Source organism: Petaurus breviceps, unplaced genomic scaffold (genome assembly GCF_028583685.1).
Source record: "Petaurus breviceps papuanus isolate PSGF00001 unplaced genomic scaffold, PetGlider_PUasm1.0 90847, whole genome shotgun sequence".
NCBI classification, from domain to species: domain Eukaryota; kingdom Metazoa; phylum Chordata; class Mammalia; order Diprotodontia; family Petauridae; genus Petaurus; species Petaurus breviceps.
The window spans coordinates 13,590,944-13,608,401 of NW_027187360.1; the positions used below are offsets into that span (position 1 = coordinate 13,590,944).

The window sequence follows — 17,458 nt, forward strand, 5'->3', positions numbered from 1 at the left end:
TCCTTCCTTCCTTCCTTCCTTCCTTCCTTCCTTCCTTCCTTCCTTCCTTCTTTACCTCCTTCTCTTCCTCCCTTCTCTCCCTTTGTCCACATAGGGAATTATACCCTTAGCTGCCCAAAGGAATATAAATTTTTATCGCTGAAACCTCAAAAGATATCTTGGGGTTGATGGGCTAGATTTCTTTTTTTAAGAACTATTCCTTAAATCCAAATCATTCTGGCTCTCATAGACTGGCCAATAAAAGGTTCCAACCCAAGCCTCACTTAGTCATTGTTTGGGCTCCAATGCCTCAGAGTGAGTGCAAATAGCAATTGTTTCTGTTTTGGCCAGAAACCCTGAGGGTCTTTCCCTCCCAGATTGATTTTTTTTTTCTGACTAGCTAAAAGAGGCCATTCTTTGCCCCGTTTCCTACCTAGCCTTAATCACTGAATGGGAATTGCCTCAGACAAACCTAGGAAAGGCCTTAGTTTAAAAAGTCCAAGGTCTCCTAATGCATCTGGAGCTATTTCCAGTTGTCAAAATCTCTATCTTGCCACTGGACCTGGATGACTCTGGAAGAGAGAGTGAGGCTGGTGACTTTGTAGAGCCCTCCCTTACTTAAATCCAATTCACTTACAAGTCATGACATCACCTTCCGAATGTCACGGTCCTCTTCAAGAACTAAGGACAACCAACAAGCAGCCACCATCCAAAGAAGCAACCGTTATGGAAATGCCAGCTGCTAACAGGTGCTCCAGCCCTTGACTCCTTAGCCATCTAGGTCATTGGAACAGCCAAATGGTTCAACATCAGAAACAAGTATGGCTTTATCAGTGGAAATGAAACTTTTGTCTGTGAATCTCAAGACTCACTCACTGCACATTTCCATCTGACTTGTATTTGAAGCCTCCTATATGTATTGGCAGCTAGGTGGCACAGTGGATAGAGCACCAGTCTTGGAGTCAGGAAGATCTGAGTTCAAATCCAGTCTCAAACATTTACTAGCTGTGTGACCCTGGGAAAGTCACTTAACCCTATTTGTCTCAGTTCCTTATGTGGAAAATGACCTGGAGAGGGAAATGGCGCAAACCACTCTAGTATCTTTGCCAAAAACAAAACAACAACAAGAAAAACAAATGGTATCATGAAGAATTGGACAGGTCTGAACAATAACAACAAAATATGTGTCGTCTCTCCTGTTAGTATGTGAGCTATTTGAAAGCAGAGGCTGTCTTGCCTTTCTGTTGTCTTCCCAACACCTAGTACAATGCTTTTTTGGGGGGTGGGGTGGTTAACAAGCTTACTTTAATCAATCAAACATGTATCATTTACCTAGTTCAGGGGTAAAGGTCAGCACCCCGAACTTCAGAGTATACAGAGGTTACAAGCATAAATTACAAGAACATTTCAGCAGACAGGCTTCCAAACTCTTCAACCATTACATCCATACCAAATCACAGTTACCAGAGAGGGAAGCATCAACATCTGGGTTTTCAAAGCCGGGGGGCTCTAAATGGCTGCCCAGAGTCTCGTCCGATCAAGTTACACAACACTTCTCAAAGTGAGCCCCCACGGGGCTTTGAACATAGTAAATTTTTAATAAATCAGTTTTTCCTCATTGATTCATTCTTTGTTTTATTTTTAAAGCAATTGGTGTTAAGTAATTTGCTCAAGGTTACATGGCCAGTTATTTCTGAGTGTGGTGCTAAGTATCTGAGCCCGGATTCGATCCCCAGGTCATCCCGACACTGGGGCCGGTGCTCTTACTCGCTGTGCTACCTGGCCACCCCTCACTGATTCATTCTTAACCTCCCTCATTCCATGCCCTTCTCTCCCTTGCCTCTCACTACCCTTTTGCCTCCTCCATGCTCTCACTCCCTTACTCATGAACATTGCACTATTAGTTCAGCAATAACATTTAAACTAGAAACTTGCCAGTGGCTAGACTGTTTAATCTGTATGGACATACATAATTACAAGCACATAAAATATGCTTGGGATCCTCTGTCTTACACTGATCCATGAGGCTCCTTCAGCCAATACAGATCATCATTTCAGGGCTTTCCCACCACTGGAGGTCTTTAAGTGGAAACTGTACAGCCCCCTGTAGGGAATGTAGCAGGGGAAATACCTGCTCAGGAGAAGACTGGACCAGAGGGGACTCAAAGGTCCCCCTCCCACTCTGAGAGCAGGGATTTCTAATTTTTTTCAAGGGCCTTAATTAAACCTTCATGATAATTACACCTTAGGTATGCACAGTGCTTTACCATTTACAAGGCATTTTCATATACATCATCCCACATTCCTGTTATCTTCACAGCAATGCTGTGAGGTAGGAGGGGCAGTCATTATGAGTCCTCTTTTATAGATGAGGAAACTGCCATCAATCAGACTCAGTGTGGTATCGTCATAATTGCTCATCTCTGTACGGGTTTTAAAGTTTGTCAAGAGCTTTGCATACATGATCTCATTTGATCCTTCCCACAGCCCTGTGAGGTAAATGCAATTGTGATTCCCATTTTACAGAAGAGAGATCTGAGATTAGGGAGGTTAAGTGGCTTCTCCTCACTCCCACAGCTACTACCTGAAGTAGGACTGTGGAAGACATATCTTCCCACCTCTAGTCTATCCCTGACCATGGAAAGAGTGCCAAATTAAGAGTCAGAAGACCCGTGTCCCAAATCCAAAACTTACCACTTCCTATCCATGTAGCCCTCTACAAATTAATTCTACTCTATAAGCCTCAGTTTTATCATCTACAATATGGGAATACTCATACTTGCACTGTTTGTAAATTTTACAGTGTAGTTGTGAGGATCGGTTGAGGTAATGCTTGTAGAGGATTCTGGTAATCTCAGGCGGATAGATGGTTTAGTAGATTGAGTGCTAGACATCAAATGAGGGAATTTTGTTGTTGTTCAGTCATGTCAGTCATGACCCCATTGGAGGTTTTCTTGACAAAGATATTGGAGTAGTTTGTTATTTCCTTCTCTAGCTTATTTTCCAGATAAGAAAACTGAGGCAAACAGGGTTAAGTGACTTGCCCAGGGTCACACAGCTAGTAAGTGTCTGAAGCTGGATTTGAACCCAGGTCCTTCTGACTACAAGTCTTGCTCTCTATCCATTGGAATACCTAGTTGCTTGATGCTTGTTGAATATTCTGGAAATCTCAGACTGATAGATGGTATAGTAGATTGAGTGCTGGACCTCAAATCAGGAAGACTTGAAATAAAATTCTACTTCTAACACTGTATGGCTCCCACTCAACCTCTTTGTGCCTCAGTTTCTTCTCCAATGAGCTAGGAATTGTACTAAGCCTTGGGGATACAATGAAAGGGAGAAAAAAAGTCCTACACTCAGAAAGGTTAAATTTTAACTGAGGCAGACAACACTTCAAAGGAAACTGAAAAGTCAGAGGAAGGCAGGGGAGGTCCCTGGACAAGGGAGGTCCCTGGACAGGATGTAGTTGCAACCACACTGGCAAACCCAGAATGGCTGCTAGCACAGGTTCTTAGATCTGCTTTACTAGGAAATATAGTTGTTTAAAGGGTCAACAATCTTTTCTAATTACATTAACTAGTTTAGGGGACAAGTCAGCACTCTGAACTTCAGAGAAAATATAAACAGAGAAAATATAAGCAGAAAAATAAAGACCAACATACAGGGCTTCTAACTGTCTGAGAAATTAGTACAGATCAATAGACAGAGTCAACTGTCTGACCAAGGCAATACATACCTAGTTACCAGAGAGAGAGAAGCACCAACATATGGGTTTTTCAAAGGCTGGGGGGGGGGTTTGCTCCTTAATGGTTACTCAGAGTCTCATCTGGTCAAATCACAAGAATACTCTTCCAATGAGTAAGCCTAAAAGCAAAATGCTAACCTCAGAGTATATATACCCTTCTTCAGGGTCAGAGGGCATCACAACCCTCATGACCCACTGCCTAATTACAAATTAACAAATGGTATGAAAGCCTTCCTACAAGTAAGCCTCCCCTAAGCAAGCTTCCCTTAATGGGCTCCATGTGAGGCCTGTTAATGGGTAGGGAAGATCTTATATCCCATTAACATTACACAGGGGCATGGTGGCAAAGTCTGAAACACAACTGGAGGGGAATGAAAGTTGACAAGTTGGGCTCCTCCCCAAAATGATGGCCCTAAAAGGAATTCACTAGTAAGAGAAAGGGGCACATATTGTGGAGAGATGTTCTCAGATGAGAAGGCCCTAGGCACCAAGGGAAGATTCAGGGTGAGATGGCAGCTGAGGCATGGTGGCAGATTTAGGAAAGTCAGAAGTTGAGCCAGGAAGGAAATAAAGGTTGGTTTGCATCACTTAAAGCACTATGCTAGGTTCTGGGGAGACAAATAGAACGGTAAGATAGTCCTTGCTTTCATATATCTCTACAAAATGGCCCCAGGAGGAACTCATCAAAGGGATAAGGGAGATAATATGCATAAAGCAAATGCCCATCTTAAAGTGCTATTTAAATGCTAGCTGTAGTTGGGTCACAGAGAGTCTGATATGACTGAAATGACTGAACAAAACCAAAATTGTTTTGTTTCCAAAGGAAATTGCTTTGTATCCCAAAAGAAAAAACCACAGCACCTCAGGTATCTTGATTTTGGGGCTAGCCAGCTAGTTTCCACACCAATAGGCACCCTGTCCACCAAGCTGATTTGCTCTCCATTCACATCTGGGAAAGTCAATGAGGTGGTTTTTGAAAACGACCAGATAGACAGGGTTAGGTCTGATCATCCCTAGTCCTCTCATTTAGTCAACCTGAATTCCTTCACCCTTGAATTCTCTAGCTGTGTGCCTTCCTTTCTTTGATATGACCACAACCCTGACTTTATTAATTAATCAATAAACATTTAGTAAGTGCCTTCTATGTGCCAGACACTGCATCAAGTTCTGAAGATTCATAAAGAGGCAAAAGACAGTGCCTACCTTCAGGGAGCTTATCTGGGTTATTACTACCCAAATCAGTGATAGCCAGCTTGAAGGCTTCCATGGGATGACCTCTGGCATCCCTTCCTCCCCTGAGGTTCTATGACATCCCCCCAGGCTGGGGTCTGAGTGAGCTCTTTGATAGGTATTTCTCTGAGGAAAACACTTGGTCACTCAGGAGATAGTCTCAGAAAGCATGCTAGATTTGGAGGCAAAGAACTTGAATTCTAATACTAATTCTGACCCTTACTACTTTTTACCTCTCTGGACCTCAGTTTCCTCATCTGTAACTCAACAATAAGCATTTATTAAGATGTTGGTTTTTTTAAATGCCATGATCTAGTATATGTGGCAGACTCTATGCTAAGCACAGGGTATATAAACGCAAGCAAAAAGAAAGCCCCTGCCCTCAAGGAGAGTTGCATTCTAATGGGGGAATATACATAAAAGAGAGCTGAAAAGGGAGATGTGGTCAGGGGATGTTGGAGAAGTCTGGAGGGTCAGAAATGGAACCAGAAAGCGCATAAAAAATGGCTGGCCTGGACCCTTTCTCAAAAAGGAGGCTCCAATTGGAGCTTACCAATGGGAAAAAAAGGACCATGGGAGAAACGCAACATTCTAGGGTTAGGAAGATACTGGTGCTGAGGTCAGACCAGAAGAAGGCACCTGAGGCATGGTGGTGAAGTCCAGAGAGGGAGAGGCAGATCCAGGAGAGCAAAATGTAAAATGAGAACTTTGGGAAAGACAAACCTCTAATGTGCTTGGCAGTGCTAATTGTGATCCTCCCTAAAAACACCAAAAATCTCTGCTTTCCTCCACTTCTCCCCTAAAGGATAATGCCTCTGACCAAGTCAATGCTTTCTATTCATTCTTCACTGTTGCCCATAGACTTGTTTTACTGATAGTTATGGCATTAATATGGACTGCTGTTCCCAATGAGTCATACCTAGGCTGAATGTACTTGCATTCAGGTACCATTAGTCATAAAAGGGATAGATAAGACTATGTTTTCTGCCATTGGTAAAAAGACACAACATGTGGGAAAAGTGATGAATCTGGAGTCAGAGGACCTGGGTCTGCCATATAGTAGCTGGGCAAGTCACTGTACTTCTCTGAGCCCTCAATTTCCTCATTTCTAAAATGTAGGGGTTGGATTAGATGACCTCTAAGGTCTCATCCAACTTGAAATATATGAATCATATATCTATAATCTATGATCCTAATTCTGGCAGGTTCTCTTCAAGAGAAACCAGAACCAGTAGTTGGATAACATCTGGAACAAGGTCTGGGAGGAATAATAATGAGATCATTGGATCATGACTTTAGAGCTTAAAGAGACCTCAAAAGCTATCAAGTCTGCCTCCCTTATTTTATAGATGAGGAGACTGAGGGTCAGAGAGGTTCAGTGACTTGCCCAGGTTCACACAAGCAGGATAGGTCAGGGTTTGAACCCTGATCCTCTGATTCTAAGTCTGATGCTTTTTTTCTTTCTGCTACACCTACTGATTCATAATTTATAGAGCATTAAGGTTGGCAAAGTGTTTCCTTGCAACAATCCTGTGAGGATTGTTCCTATTTTATAATAATGTTCCTATTTTTAAAACGAAGAAACTAAAATTCAGAAGTGTCAAGTCTATAGCCTCAGAGCAAGTATACATCTATCTGAGATTCAAACCCATGTCTCTTGTTTCTGAATTCAGAAGCTCTTCTTGTTACAGAAAGACTTAAATTGTTTGGTGGGAAGAGCCACCTAATAGATTGTCCTTCCTTCTAATGACATGACTTAAGCCCAAATACAACGTCCCTTTCCTCTCCAACCCCACCCCCTTTATAATCCAAAGAGTTCAAGGGCTGAAGGAAGAACCCTGCAGTGAAAGGGGCACTGGATTTGGGAATCACCTGGCTTTCTTGCTCACCTAGTGAGTATGACCTTGTACAGGTCACTCCCCTCATCTGAGATTATTTCCTCCTATAAAATAAGGGAGTTTCCACTTCTTTCCAGAAGTGGGAGCCCCACTGGCATGGAACATTGTATATATGGGAAAGGGGAAGGGGAAGGAATGGGGGTAAGGTGGAGCGAAGTTAGGCAATGTAAAAACAAAACTTTTTAATAAATATATTTTAAAACAAAATTAGGGGATTTTAGATTTAAATTAGATTTAGATTAGATTTAAAGTTAGAAGAGATTTGAAAGATTTCCTAGTCCAATCTCCTCGTTTTACAGATGAGAAAATCAAGGCCTAGAGAGATGAAAAAACTGGACTACTTGGTTCTTCTAAGAGTCCTTCTAACTAAAATTCTCTTATCCTAAAAGCAATCCCCTGCGTCAGTCCTCCCCCTCCCCCCCCCCGCACCTCCAAGAAAGGGAAAGGATGGGAAGCATTCCTTTCCACCGCCAGCTACCTTCCAGACGTGGACCTACACAACTTTTGCCTCCAGAGAAAATAACCTTCAAAAAGCGCATTCATCAAACCACCTTCCAAACTCCGGCCGCTTGCTGCGGGAGGCCTCGCTGACTGCGGTCGGCCTCGCTGACTGCGGCGTTTTCCGTTCCTGCTCAGCAGTGTGACCTCATCCCAGGGCTACTCCCGCAGAATCCGATTACTGCTGCCTCAGCTCTCTAGTCTCAAGACAAAGGAAGGTTACAGACACGCCACTCTGTTCTGCGCCTTGCTAATCAATAGTTTTTATCTCATTTCTTTGCTTCAAGGTACAGGCATACAAGGTGCTGTGTCTGAGTGGGGGAGGCTGGGAATAACTGAGCTTGGGCGGGGGGGGGGGGGGGGGGGGATCGATCCATTCCAAACAGAAGAGCTGACAATGTCATCTTGTCTGAAGCTCCAAGATCAGATTCCGAATTCTTCTAATTGTTGAAATGTTGGTGTTTTAAATGCCATGACTTAATGTATGCAAAATATTGGCTTCAGCTACCAGCCCTTGAGGTAGCAGATCTTTGGGAGATGCTACAAAGTTTCACATGTTGACTCAGTATCGAATTCCCACTCCCCCTCCGCTCCTTGCCCGCCCCCCGCCCCCACCCCCACCTCCACCCCAGCTGGAAGGGACCATAGAGATCGATTAATAACTAACTAGTCTAACTCCTTCCTACACAGAGGAGGAAACGGAAAGTAATACAGGTACCGTGGAAAGAGTGCTGGTTCTGGGGTCTCAAAAGGCCTGGGTTCAAATGCTGCCTCAGAAAACTGTCTGACTTCCCAGCAAGTCCTAGGCACAATTCCCTAATCTGTAAAATGAGGGGGGTCAGACTAGATGACCTCTGCGGTCTCCTCCAGATCCTATGAAATTGAAGCCTAGAAAAGGAAAAGGTCAAGGTTATACAAACAGTAAGTGACAGAACTGGGATTGGAACACAGGCTTTTTGACCCCCATTTTAGTGCTGCTTCCACTACACCACAGGCTTCTCCCTGAAAGTTTCAGCTTTGGTGATAATTGAATGAAAATCTCCCTCCCTGCAACTTTGAAACTTCACTGGGCATTTGTCTTAACAAGTACTTGCATTGGATTAGGCCCCAATGATTTTTTAAAGGGGCATTTCCTATCCCCCCATTTTCCTCAAACTCCTTTGGTTATTTTCCAACCCCTGTACCCCTATAACTGGAGGATATGTGGTCATCACCCAGAATTGGAAAGAGAGACTCAAATTGGTGCGCTCTTTGGATAACCTCTTGGGACAAGAAGATAAATATGTTACTGTGGGGCCTCGGTATCTAATTCTGTAAAATAAGGACATGCATTCTCTTCCTTATTTGCCTTGGGGATATTTGATGGTTAAATACTTGGATTCATATCATTAATTCATTCATACAGCAAATATTTATTAAACTAATTTGAATTAATTAATTGTTGAGTATATGGGGTGTTCAGGGAGGACCAGCTCCTCTGGTGTGAGGGCTTGTCAAGCCCATCCACCTTTGCTGTCCACCTGTCACCCAACTCTCTCCTGTGGCTCCAAGAAGCTGTAGCATGTGCAGTGGCCACACCTTGGTAAAACTTTCTTGGCAGGTGGGCTAAACAAGGTTGGGGGTAACCCACAGTCCTCAAAACTGTCAGTGAGTTATGGAGATGTCTACCCCAAGCATGTGAAGACTCCTCCCAGCAGAATGAGCAATGAAGTCAGCTGAAGCAAGCATTGTGGAGTGGTTAGAACTTGGTCAGACATTAAAGATGCCAAGGTTTGTCCAGTGCATTCCCGGGCCATTGTCAGTTGTTCTGACTTTGGTCTTTTTGACTCAGGAAGAAAGAGTGAGGTTGATGACTTAGTGCATGCAACTCTGCCTCACTTGAATACAATTTAATAGGAAGTTATCACCCTTGTGAGGTCATTGGTCCCTTCAAAATTGAAGGATGAACAACAATGGCACAACAACATTTATTAAGCACCAATTATTTGCAGATAATAGGTTTAGACCTTCTACACTGATAAACAAACAAACAAGGAGTATTTTGAAGTCTAGACTACCTATGTATTGAAAGTAGAGGGGAGTGTGATGATAAATACATAGATAACTTTTATGCAGTAACACATGGAAAATGGATTAGGCAAGTACAGAACAAAGTGCTAAGGTTCAAGGAGGAAAGAACACCATTACAGAGAAGCAGTCAAGGAAGACTTCATGGAGGAGGAGGCGTTTGTGTTGGGTTTTATTGATGGGTAGGATTTCCATAGGCAAAGAAGGAGAGGGGATGCTGCATGTGTAGAGAGCAGATTAAGCAAACAAACAGAGGCTAGGCATGTGTGCGGGGAGGAGGTATAGAGTAGCCCAGGTTGGCTAAAGTGCAGAAAGAATTACAGAAAGTAGTGTGAATAAGATAGGTCATTATCATTGGCTCATCCAACTTGTCATTCTTTAAGTCAGTGGGCACATGGGACACATGGATCTCATTTTTTTTTTAATCTCACTTATTACAGCACAATATAATGAAAGTGACCCTGGATTTGGGGTCAGAAGACCTGAGTTCGAATCCCAGTTTTTCCATTGCATAACTGTGTGACTTTGGGCAAAAACCATCCCCTCTCTGGGCCTTAGTTTCCTCATTTGTAAAATGAGTGGGTTGGACTAGGTGATCTTTAAGCTTCTCTTCCTATGACCTATAAGAAAAAGTTTTATAGGGTGGTGATTAAAGACTAAAGCAGGCTATAGGAAGGGTAGGGAAGTAAAAATGAACTTGATAAAAAAGGAGAAATTTACTTGATAACTTTATTATATATTTAAAAGGAATAGCAAGTTGTACATAATAGATTTACAGTTTCATGTACAGTCATTTTTATTATACTGTTATAGAAATGCTTGTTTTATCCCATAAATTAAAAATAAAATAAATTTTAAAATTAGAAAATTAAAAAAGAAATAAGATTCCCCAATGTTAAAAAAATAAGATTGACAAATATGAATGCAATTAATAATATCTATTACACATACATACACACATTCGGGGCTAGGTATAAAGTTTAGCTAAGGAATTTTTCCTACCCTCCTGGAACTTACAGTCTAAGAAGGAGAGGGATAAGAAATTGACACCATTATTATACACAGTAACAAATAGGTGCCTTAGATTAAGATTACAAAGCAAAATGTTCCATAGTGTCAGAGATGGGGGGTTGTTATTCTCTGGGGGGACAGAGGAATCTATGAGGGATTTTTGCAAAAGATGGCTTTTGAGTTGAGTTTTAAAGGGTGTATAGAAATTCAAAAGAGTGGGAAAAAGGGTATTCTAGGCATAAGAAACATAATGAAAAAAGGTATGGCAGTTGGAGAGTGCAAAACATATCTGTAGCACACAAAACAGTTACAAAACAGAGTCTCTGCTATTTAATCCTAACCTAAAATTCTCTTATTAATGACCAGGAACATAAATAACTTTCTTAAGCTTAATTTACTGTCTTCTTTTCCCATTGATCTCATGTTTGTCTTCTGGAGCCCACTTGGAAGCCAAGACAAAGTCTGCTGCCACCTACTTGAATTTCCCAAGGTGGAGCTGTTTGTCCCTTGTCTGGTCTTTCCTGGCTTTTAGGAACTCAGCTTACTTGGGATCAATCTCCTGAAGAGTGAATTCATTTAACTTTTTCAACTTGGTCACATATATAATTTTGTTAAAAATAAATTTATCATTTTTTAACATTCACTTTTGAAAAAATTCTGAGTTCCAAATTCTTACTCTCCTTTCTGCCCCTTCACTTAATTAAGAAGGCAAGAAATATGAAATCAATTATATATATGAAATCGTGCAAAGCATATTTACATATTACCCATGTTACCAGAAAAAAAAAATACAAGAAAAATAAAGGGGAAAAAAATATGTTTCAGTCTGCACTCAGACTCCCTCAGTTCTCTCTCTAGAGGCAGATAGTATCTTTCATTGTAAGGCCTTCAGAACTGTGTTGGATCATTGTCTTTATCAGAGTAACTAAGTTTGACCGTTGATCATCCATACAATATTGCTGTTATTGTGTACAACGTTCTCCTGGTTCTGCTCATTTGATTTTCTATCAGTCCATATAAGTCTTCCCAGGTTTTTCTGAAGCCATCTTGATCATCATTTCTTATAGAATGATAGTATTCCATCATGATCATAGACTACAATTTGTTCAACATTGTCCAATTGATGTATAATCCCCCCAATTTCCAGTTCTTTGATGCCACAAGAAGAGCTGCTGTAAATATTTTTGTACATATAGATCTTTTTACTTTTTCTGTGATCTCTTTAAAATGCATAGTGATATTGCTAGGTCAAAGGTTACGCACAGTTTTATAGTCCTTTGGGCATAGTTACAAATTGTTCTGCAGAGTAGTTGGACCAGTTCACAACTCTACCAACAGGGAATTAGTGTCCCAATTTTTCCACATGCCCTCCAATATTTATTATTTTCCTTTTTTTTCATGCTAGCTAGTCTGATAGGCATAAGGTAGTACCTCAAAGTTGTTTTAACATGCATTTCTCTAATCAATAGTGTTTGAGCATTTTTCACATGACTATAAATAGCTTTTATTTCTTTGTTCATATCCTTTGACCATTTATCAATTGGAGAATGACTCCTCACTTCTACTGCTAAAAGCACATTTCCCTTTATTCTGGAATCTATGACATATTTTCAGGCACATAGGGTACACCTTCTACAAGGGGGCATGGACAGCACTTGCATAATGAGAAGACATGGGTAGATGGGCTTCTTTCTGCACCATTGAAAAGAGTACCTACATTTAAATTCATTGAGGTTTCAAGGAATAATGAGGCCAGTAGAGCCAAATTTTTTTTTTTTAATGTTCATGAATACTTTAATAAGCCTCTCTGACTTACCTTAAAGCCAGAAGAGGCTTTTCTTGAAAAGCCACATATTATATTTTGAAAAGCACTGGTTTAACTTAAATAGTTTACCTAAATTGTTCTCAACACTTAAAAACTATACTTTACATCTTTACCTGACTCTAAAAATAACTTTGGCTTTAAAAGTACTAGTGACTGAACATTTCACATTACATATATTAGAACTTGTTGAACTTTAGGACTGAAAGAATTTCTCGTCCTGCTTGTCTGGAAAGTACAATTTTGCCTTGTAAACCATATTTCTTCATTGTTTCCATAATTTCATCTGGATTGTTTTCTTTAATAGTGACTAAATAGAAAAATCCTTCTGGTGATAGTAGGTCTGCAACCAAAGGGAAGAATCTGTCCATGACTTCTCGGCCGTTTCTGCCACCAGCCCAAGCTGCCTCTATTCCACGACTTCCTACCTCTTCAGAAGGTGTTACTACATAGGGTGGGTTAAATACCAGAAGATCAACTTTGCTGGATAACCTTGGTAGCAATCCTTTGGCCAAATCTGTGATTATTGGCTGAATGTGAACTTTGTTACACAGTGCTGTCTCCAAAGTACAATCAGCTGCTTTTGGGTTGATATCAGTACACATATACAAAGCCTGAGGGCCAATAATTGAAGCCAGGAATGCAGATACGATGCCAGATCCTGATCCTATTTCAAGGCACATCTCTACTCAGAGTCAGTGTTAAATGCGATTCCGAAGATAAAACGGGAGCAGACCACGCACTTCCGGCCGCCCTCTGGCACCGCCTTCCGTCCCCGCCCCTTCCTTTCCGGCACTGCCAGTAGAGCCAAAATTTATGTTAAAAAAAGTTTCATTGATACTTTTTGTTTTCCACATCATAATTATTTTGGGGTATGCCTTCATCTTCCCCTCCAACCTTAACTTGAACCTTCTCTATAATGAAAACATAGTGACCAACCACTTCTGACAACATGTGAAACATTCCGTCTCTTCCTTTCTGCCAAGAAGAGGGAATACGTATATTTCATTATCTCTTCTCCTGGGTTACCATTGGTTTTTTATAATGATGTAGAATCCTAGATTCACTTTATATAGTGATCATAGAATTTCTAAGTGGATCTATATTCAGTTGTCTTCTACCTGGGATGTTTCAGCTTAGGGAAAGGAACCTGGGCTTCATGACTGCTTTAATGCCCTCAAATTCCCCCGAGTCAACCCAATACTGGAAAGGCCAAAGGCAATGACATTTCTGTTCCAAATCTTCATGGAAATGGTCTGAATCAGGCCCCTTCATCTTGGCTTCATTCCCCTTGAACATCTGGCTGGTCCTTACTCTCCCAGAGCAGGACAGCACATCATTTCCTCTGGCTTCTGGTCATCATGGTAATGTCTCCCTGCACCAACCTATTGGGTAAGAGAGGGCAACAGGGCATACATAACGAGGAGGCTGAGTTCAGAGAAGGAAAGTATTGGTTCTCTGACTGAAATCATGACCACACAGATGGAGGGCCCATGTTCTGAAGACTGCCTCTCCAGATGAAAAATACCCTGTCCATTTCACAAGCCTTTAGTATTTCCCCCTATGGATGCCAAATAACACACAGCCTAGACAGGTCATAATCTGTCAGCAAAAATTATATTTAAAATAAAAATCAATCTGACCATATGTGAGTGGGATCCTAGGATCATAGTTCTAGAAGCAGAACGGAACTCAAAGCTCATCTACTCTAATCCCCTACCTCTCATTTTACCAGTGAGTAAAATGAGACCAAGAGACATTAAATGACTTCCCTAAGGTCCCATGGGAGGTAACAGAATTTACTAGGTGGTTTTTTTTTATTTAAAATTTCTTAGTGCATTAATAGCCTTGATTTATAAGGTAGGTAGTTCAAATAAAATAATTCCTGTCAGAGATGAAGAAGTTAAGTCTTAGGTTACATGAGTAACTAAAGGTTACAACTAACCAGTGGTACAGTTGGATTTTGAATTTACACCATTGGATTCCAAATGCAATGTGCTTTCCATTGTGGCATATTGTTTCCCAAGATCTAGAGGAGTATTTGAATACAGTACATTAGTATGTATTTCAAAGAGTTTAGGATTTGAAGTAAAAAAAAATAGCTTTGAATCCCAGCTTTGCCGTTACTTTCTGGCCCTCTCTGGGAATCAGTTTCTTCACTCTCTGGCATTCTTTTATCTTATCATTGTGTGGACCTAGATGAGAGACTTTTTTTTCCCTTGACAGTTTCCCCTTCACACTGTCCTGGTGGTAAGACTTGAGATTTTTCTTCCTATTAACCATGAAGAAAACTTTCTAAAGTGAAACTTAGAGGTGATTGATACTCAGGGAAATAAATCCAGGAGGAATCTTCTTCCTGAGCCATACAGCCCCAATGACATACAGTGCTTTCAATGGAAGATGAAGGATTTTGAGATTGTGTCTCCTGGTCACATAAAAGCAGGCAGGCCTCCAACCTGCCAAGGTTTTGTGGGGGTCAATGTAGTATAAAAATGGTACAAGCTTCACTCACCAATTTTCCTTTTTATTGGTGCCCATAATCAAGTCTCCATCTGTTTTGGTGTGAATGGTGGGAGGTCTGCTTTATGGTGGTAGTTTAACAGGCTCAGACAACTGGTATCTTGTGAGACAGTTATAATCTCTCCTTCCCCCACCTCCCTCCAGTTTCTAACACACATGTTGGAGATGAGTGAACTGGCTAGCTATAGGTCAGGTCAGGTCAGTCAGATTAACTTCCTCTACTTTCCTAGAATCTCCTTTTCCCCTCTATCCCTAACCCCCTATTCCTCACTCTCAGACTCCATGTCTGAAAGTCATTGAGACGTAAGATCACAATCCCTTGTTGTTTCAGTATCATGTGTCTTTAATGTTGATTGGGGGATAGAATTTTTAGGGCTTAGTACTTTAGGGCTCCAGTTGAGGGCAGAGGGAATTAAGGCACCAAGGAAGCAAAGTTATATGAATTTATCCCAGCAGCAATGGGAATCAAGGTAGTTCATGGAAAACTGAGGTTATCAATTGATCAGTCAGTTGTAATACATTTATTTAGCACTTACGACATGCTGGGTCCTTCGCTAGGCACCGGGACAATGACAAGAACAACAGCAATAAAAGTTTCTCTTCTCAAGGAGTGTATATTCTAGAGGGGATCATCCATTCTAATGTAGTCTAAAGAGTGCTGGACTGGCAGCCAGAGGAGCTGGATTCTGTCAATACCAGCTCAGCTGTTTACTAGCTGTGTGTGCCTTCAGACAAGTCATTTTCCCTTTCTGCGCCTTTATCATCTCATTTATAAAGTGAGGGCAATAGTACTTGTACAGTTTATCTCACTGGGCAATTCTGAGAATTCTTCGAGATTATGGGAAGCACTTAGGCACAGAACTGTTGTGTAGCTTGTCTGCTCAAAATCCACCAGGTTGCCTACAATTAAAGTTGGCCCTACTCAGCCTGATATCCAAAGCCCACCTCAATCTGGAGTCACCTCGCCTTTCTAGACTCATGTTCTATTACTGTCCTCCGTGTATCCTATATTCTAGCCCACCCTGTTCTGGTCACACTAGAATCTATACTTGTTATCTCCTTCATATATACCATGCCCTCTGTACTCTCTGGCCTCATGTTCACCGTGCTTAGAATCTATCTCCCTCCCCACTCTATTTGTTGAATTCTTTTTAAAGCCCAGATCAAATAGCCCCTTCTCCATGAAATTCTTCCAACCCCACAATTACCAAAATCTTACCCAGAGCTTTGTTCACCCTTCTCATATATTTTGTTTTCTAGTCATTGGTATGTGTATCATATCCCTCCACTAAGTTCCATAAGGGCAGTAACCATGGCATCTAAACTAGATTTCTCCAATACCTAGGACCCAGTTGGTCCCAATTGGTGTTTTATATATTTGTTGAATTGGCTCGAAAGTGCTTTTGAAACTAGACATGTAAGGTGACATTATTATATTATTATTGTTGTTTCCCCCAGTGTAACACAAATTCCTTGTTTTGCTTTTGTCTTTGTTTCCCTGGTGCCTAACACAGTGCCTGGACATAGCGTTTCATAACTGCTTATTGAATGAATGAAGAGAATCAATTCTTGCACAGTGCTTTGTACTCAAACAACGTGTTTGAGCATCATATTGAATGAGAATGAAAATGAATAGAAGAATGAATGAATGATTAATAAGGAACTCAATGGTCTCTGGCTACAATAGATTTACTTTTACTTGTTTGAGTTGGTGATTATCGACAAGTGATTATTGAGTACCTACTGTCTTCTCAGGTCTGTGTTAGTCTTTTCAGAAGATTCTGTAACCGTCCAAGATATGGCCCTTATCCTAGAGGGACAGCCAGCCTATTGGAAGAGACAAGATTAATGTCTAGTTAACACCAGCATACCATATGACTCATGATATTATTGAGTGCTAAACTGAAGCAGAGATGCTAGATCTTAGCAGAAAATGGAAGACCAATCTTCTCTAACAGAATGGTTCAGGCAAAGTTAGGAAAAGCCTATAGAGATTGAGGGTCAGTGGAGTCAGAGGTTCCAACAAGTCTAGATTTGAACCACTGTGACTTTGAGCTTTGGTTTCTCCTGAGAGTGAACTGAGTGCTAAACTGTGAGTCAGAAAGACCTGAATTAAAATCTTCCCTCCAGTGCTTACTGGTTTTGTGATAGTAGGCAGGTCTTAGGGCCTTAATCTCTTCATTTAAAAAATGGGCATAATCATGGGCATGCTAATAAATGTTTACCAATTGGCTTTCTTGGGAAAAAATGTATGTCATGGCACACTCTTAAGTTTAATATGAATTATCAACATTCTCTCCATTACTTTCTTAAATCTAGGCAATCAGCAAAACAATAAATCAAACCTAATTTATAATATTTGCTGATTTCTTTGGTGTAAAGGCTCATATTGAAAATTTAACAATCAACTCTCCAGTTTGAGTTGGCTCTAATACAAACCCTTGGGCTTAATAATAATTACACCTACAATGTTGAGGACCATAGATCTGGAAAGGATTTTAGACACCAACTGCTCTAATGCCCTTATTTTACAGATGAAGAAACTAAGGCCCAGGGAAATTACATGATTTGCCCAGGGGTACCTAGCTAATAAGCACCAGTGGTAGGATTTGAACCTAGGTCTCCTCTGGGACTTTAGAGCCAGGGTTCTTTCTATTGTGCCATGCTTCCTTCAACTCTGTCACAGGC

The 17,458-nt window shown here is 41.0% G+C and overlaps 1 protein-coding gene across 1 annotated transcript; it reads right to left on the minus strand.

The window, feature by feature from the left end:
• Positions 1-12,194: 12,194 nt before the first annotated feature.
• On the minus strand, positions 12,195-13,015 carry LOC138149615 (methyltransferase N6AMT1-like). Its single transcript, XM_069072778.1, has one exon. It carries the CDS (start codon positions 12,931-12,933, stop codon positions 12,430-12,432), a length of 504 nt encoding a protein of 167 aa, XP_068928879.1. The 5' UTR covers positions 12,934-13,015; the 3' UTR covers positions 12,195-12,429.
• Between the last annotated feature and the right edge of the window lie 4,443 nt (positions 13,016-17,458).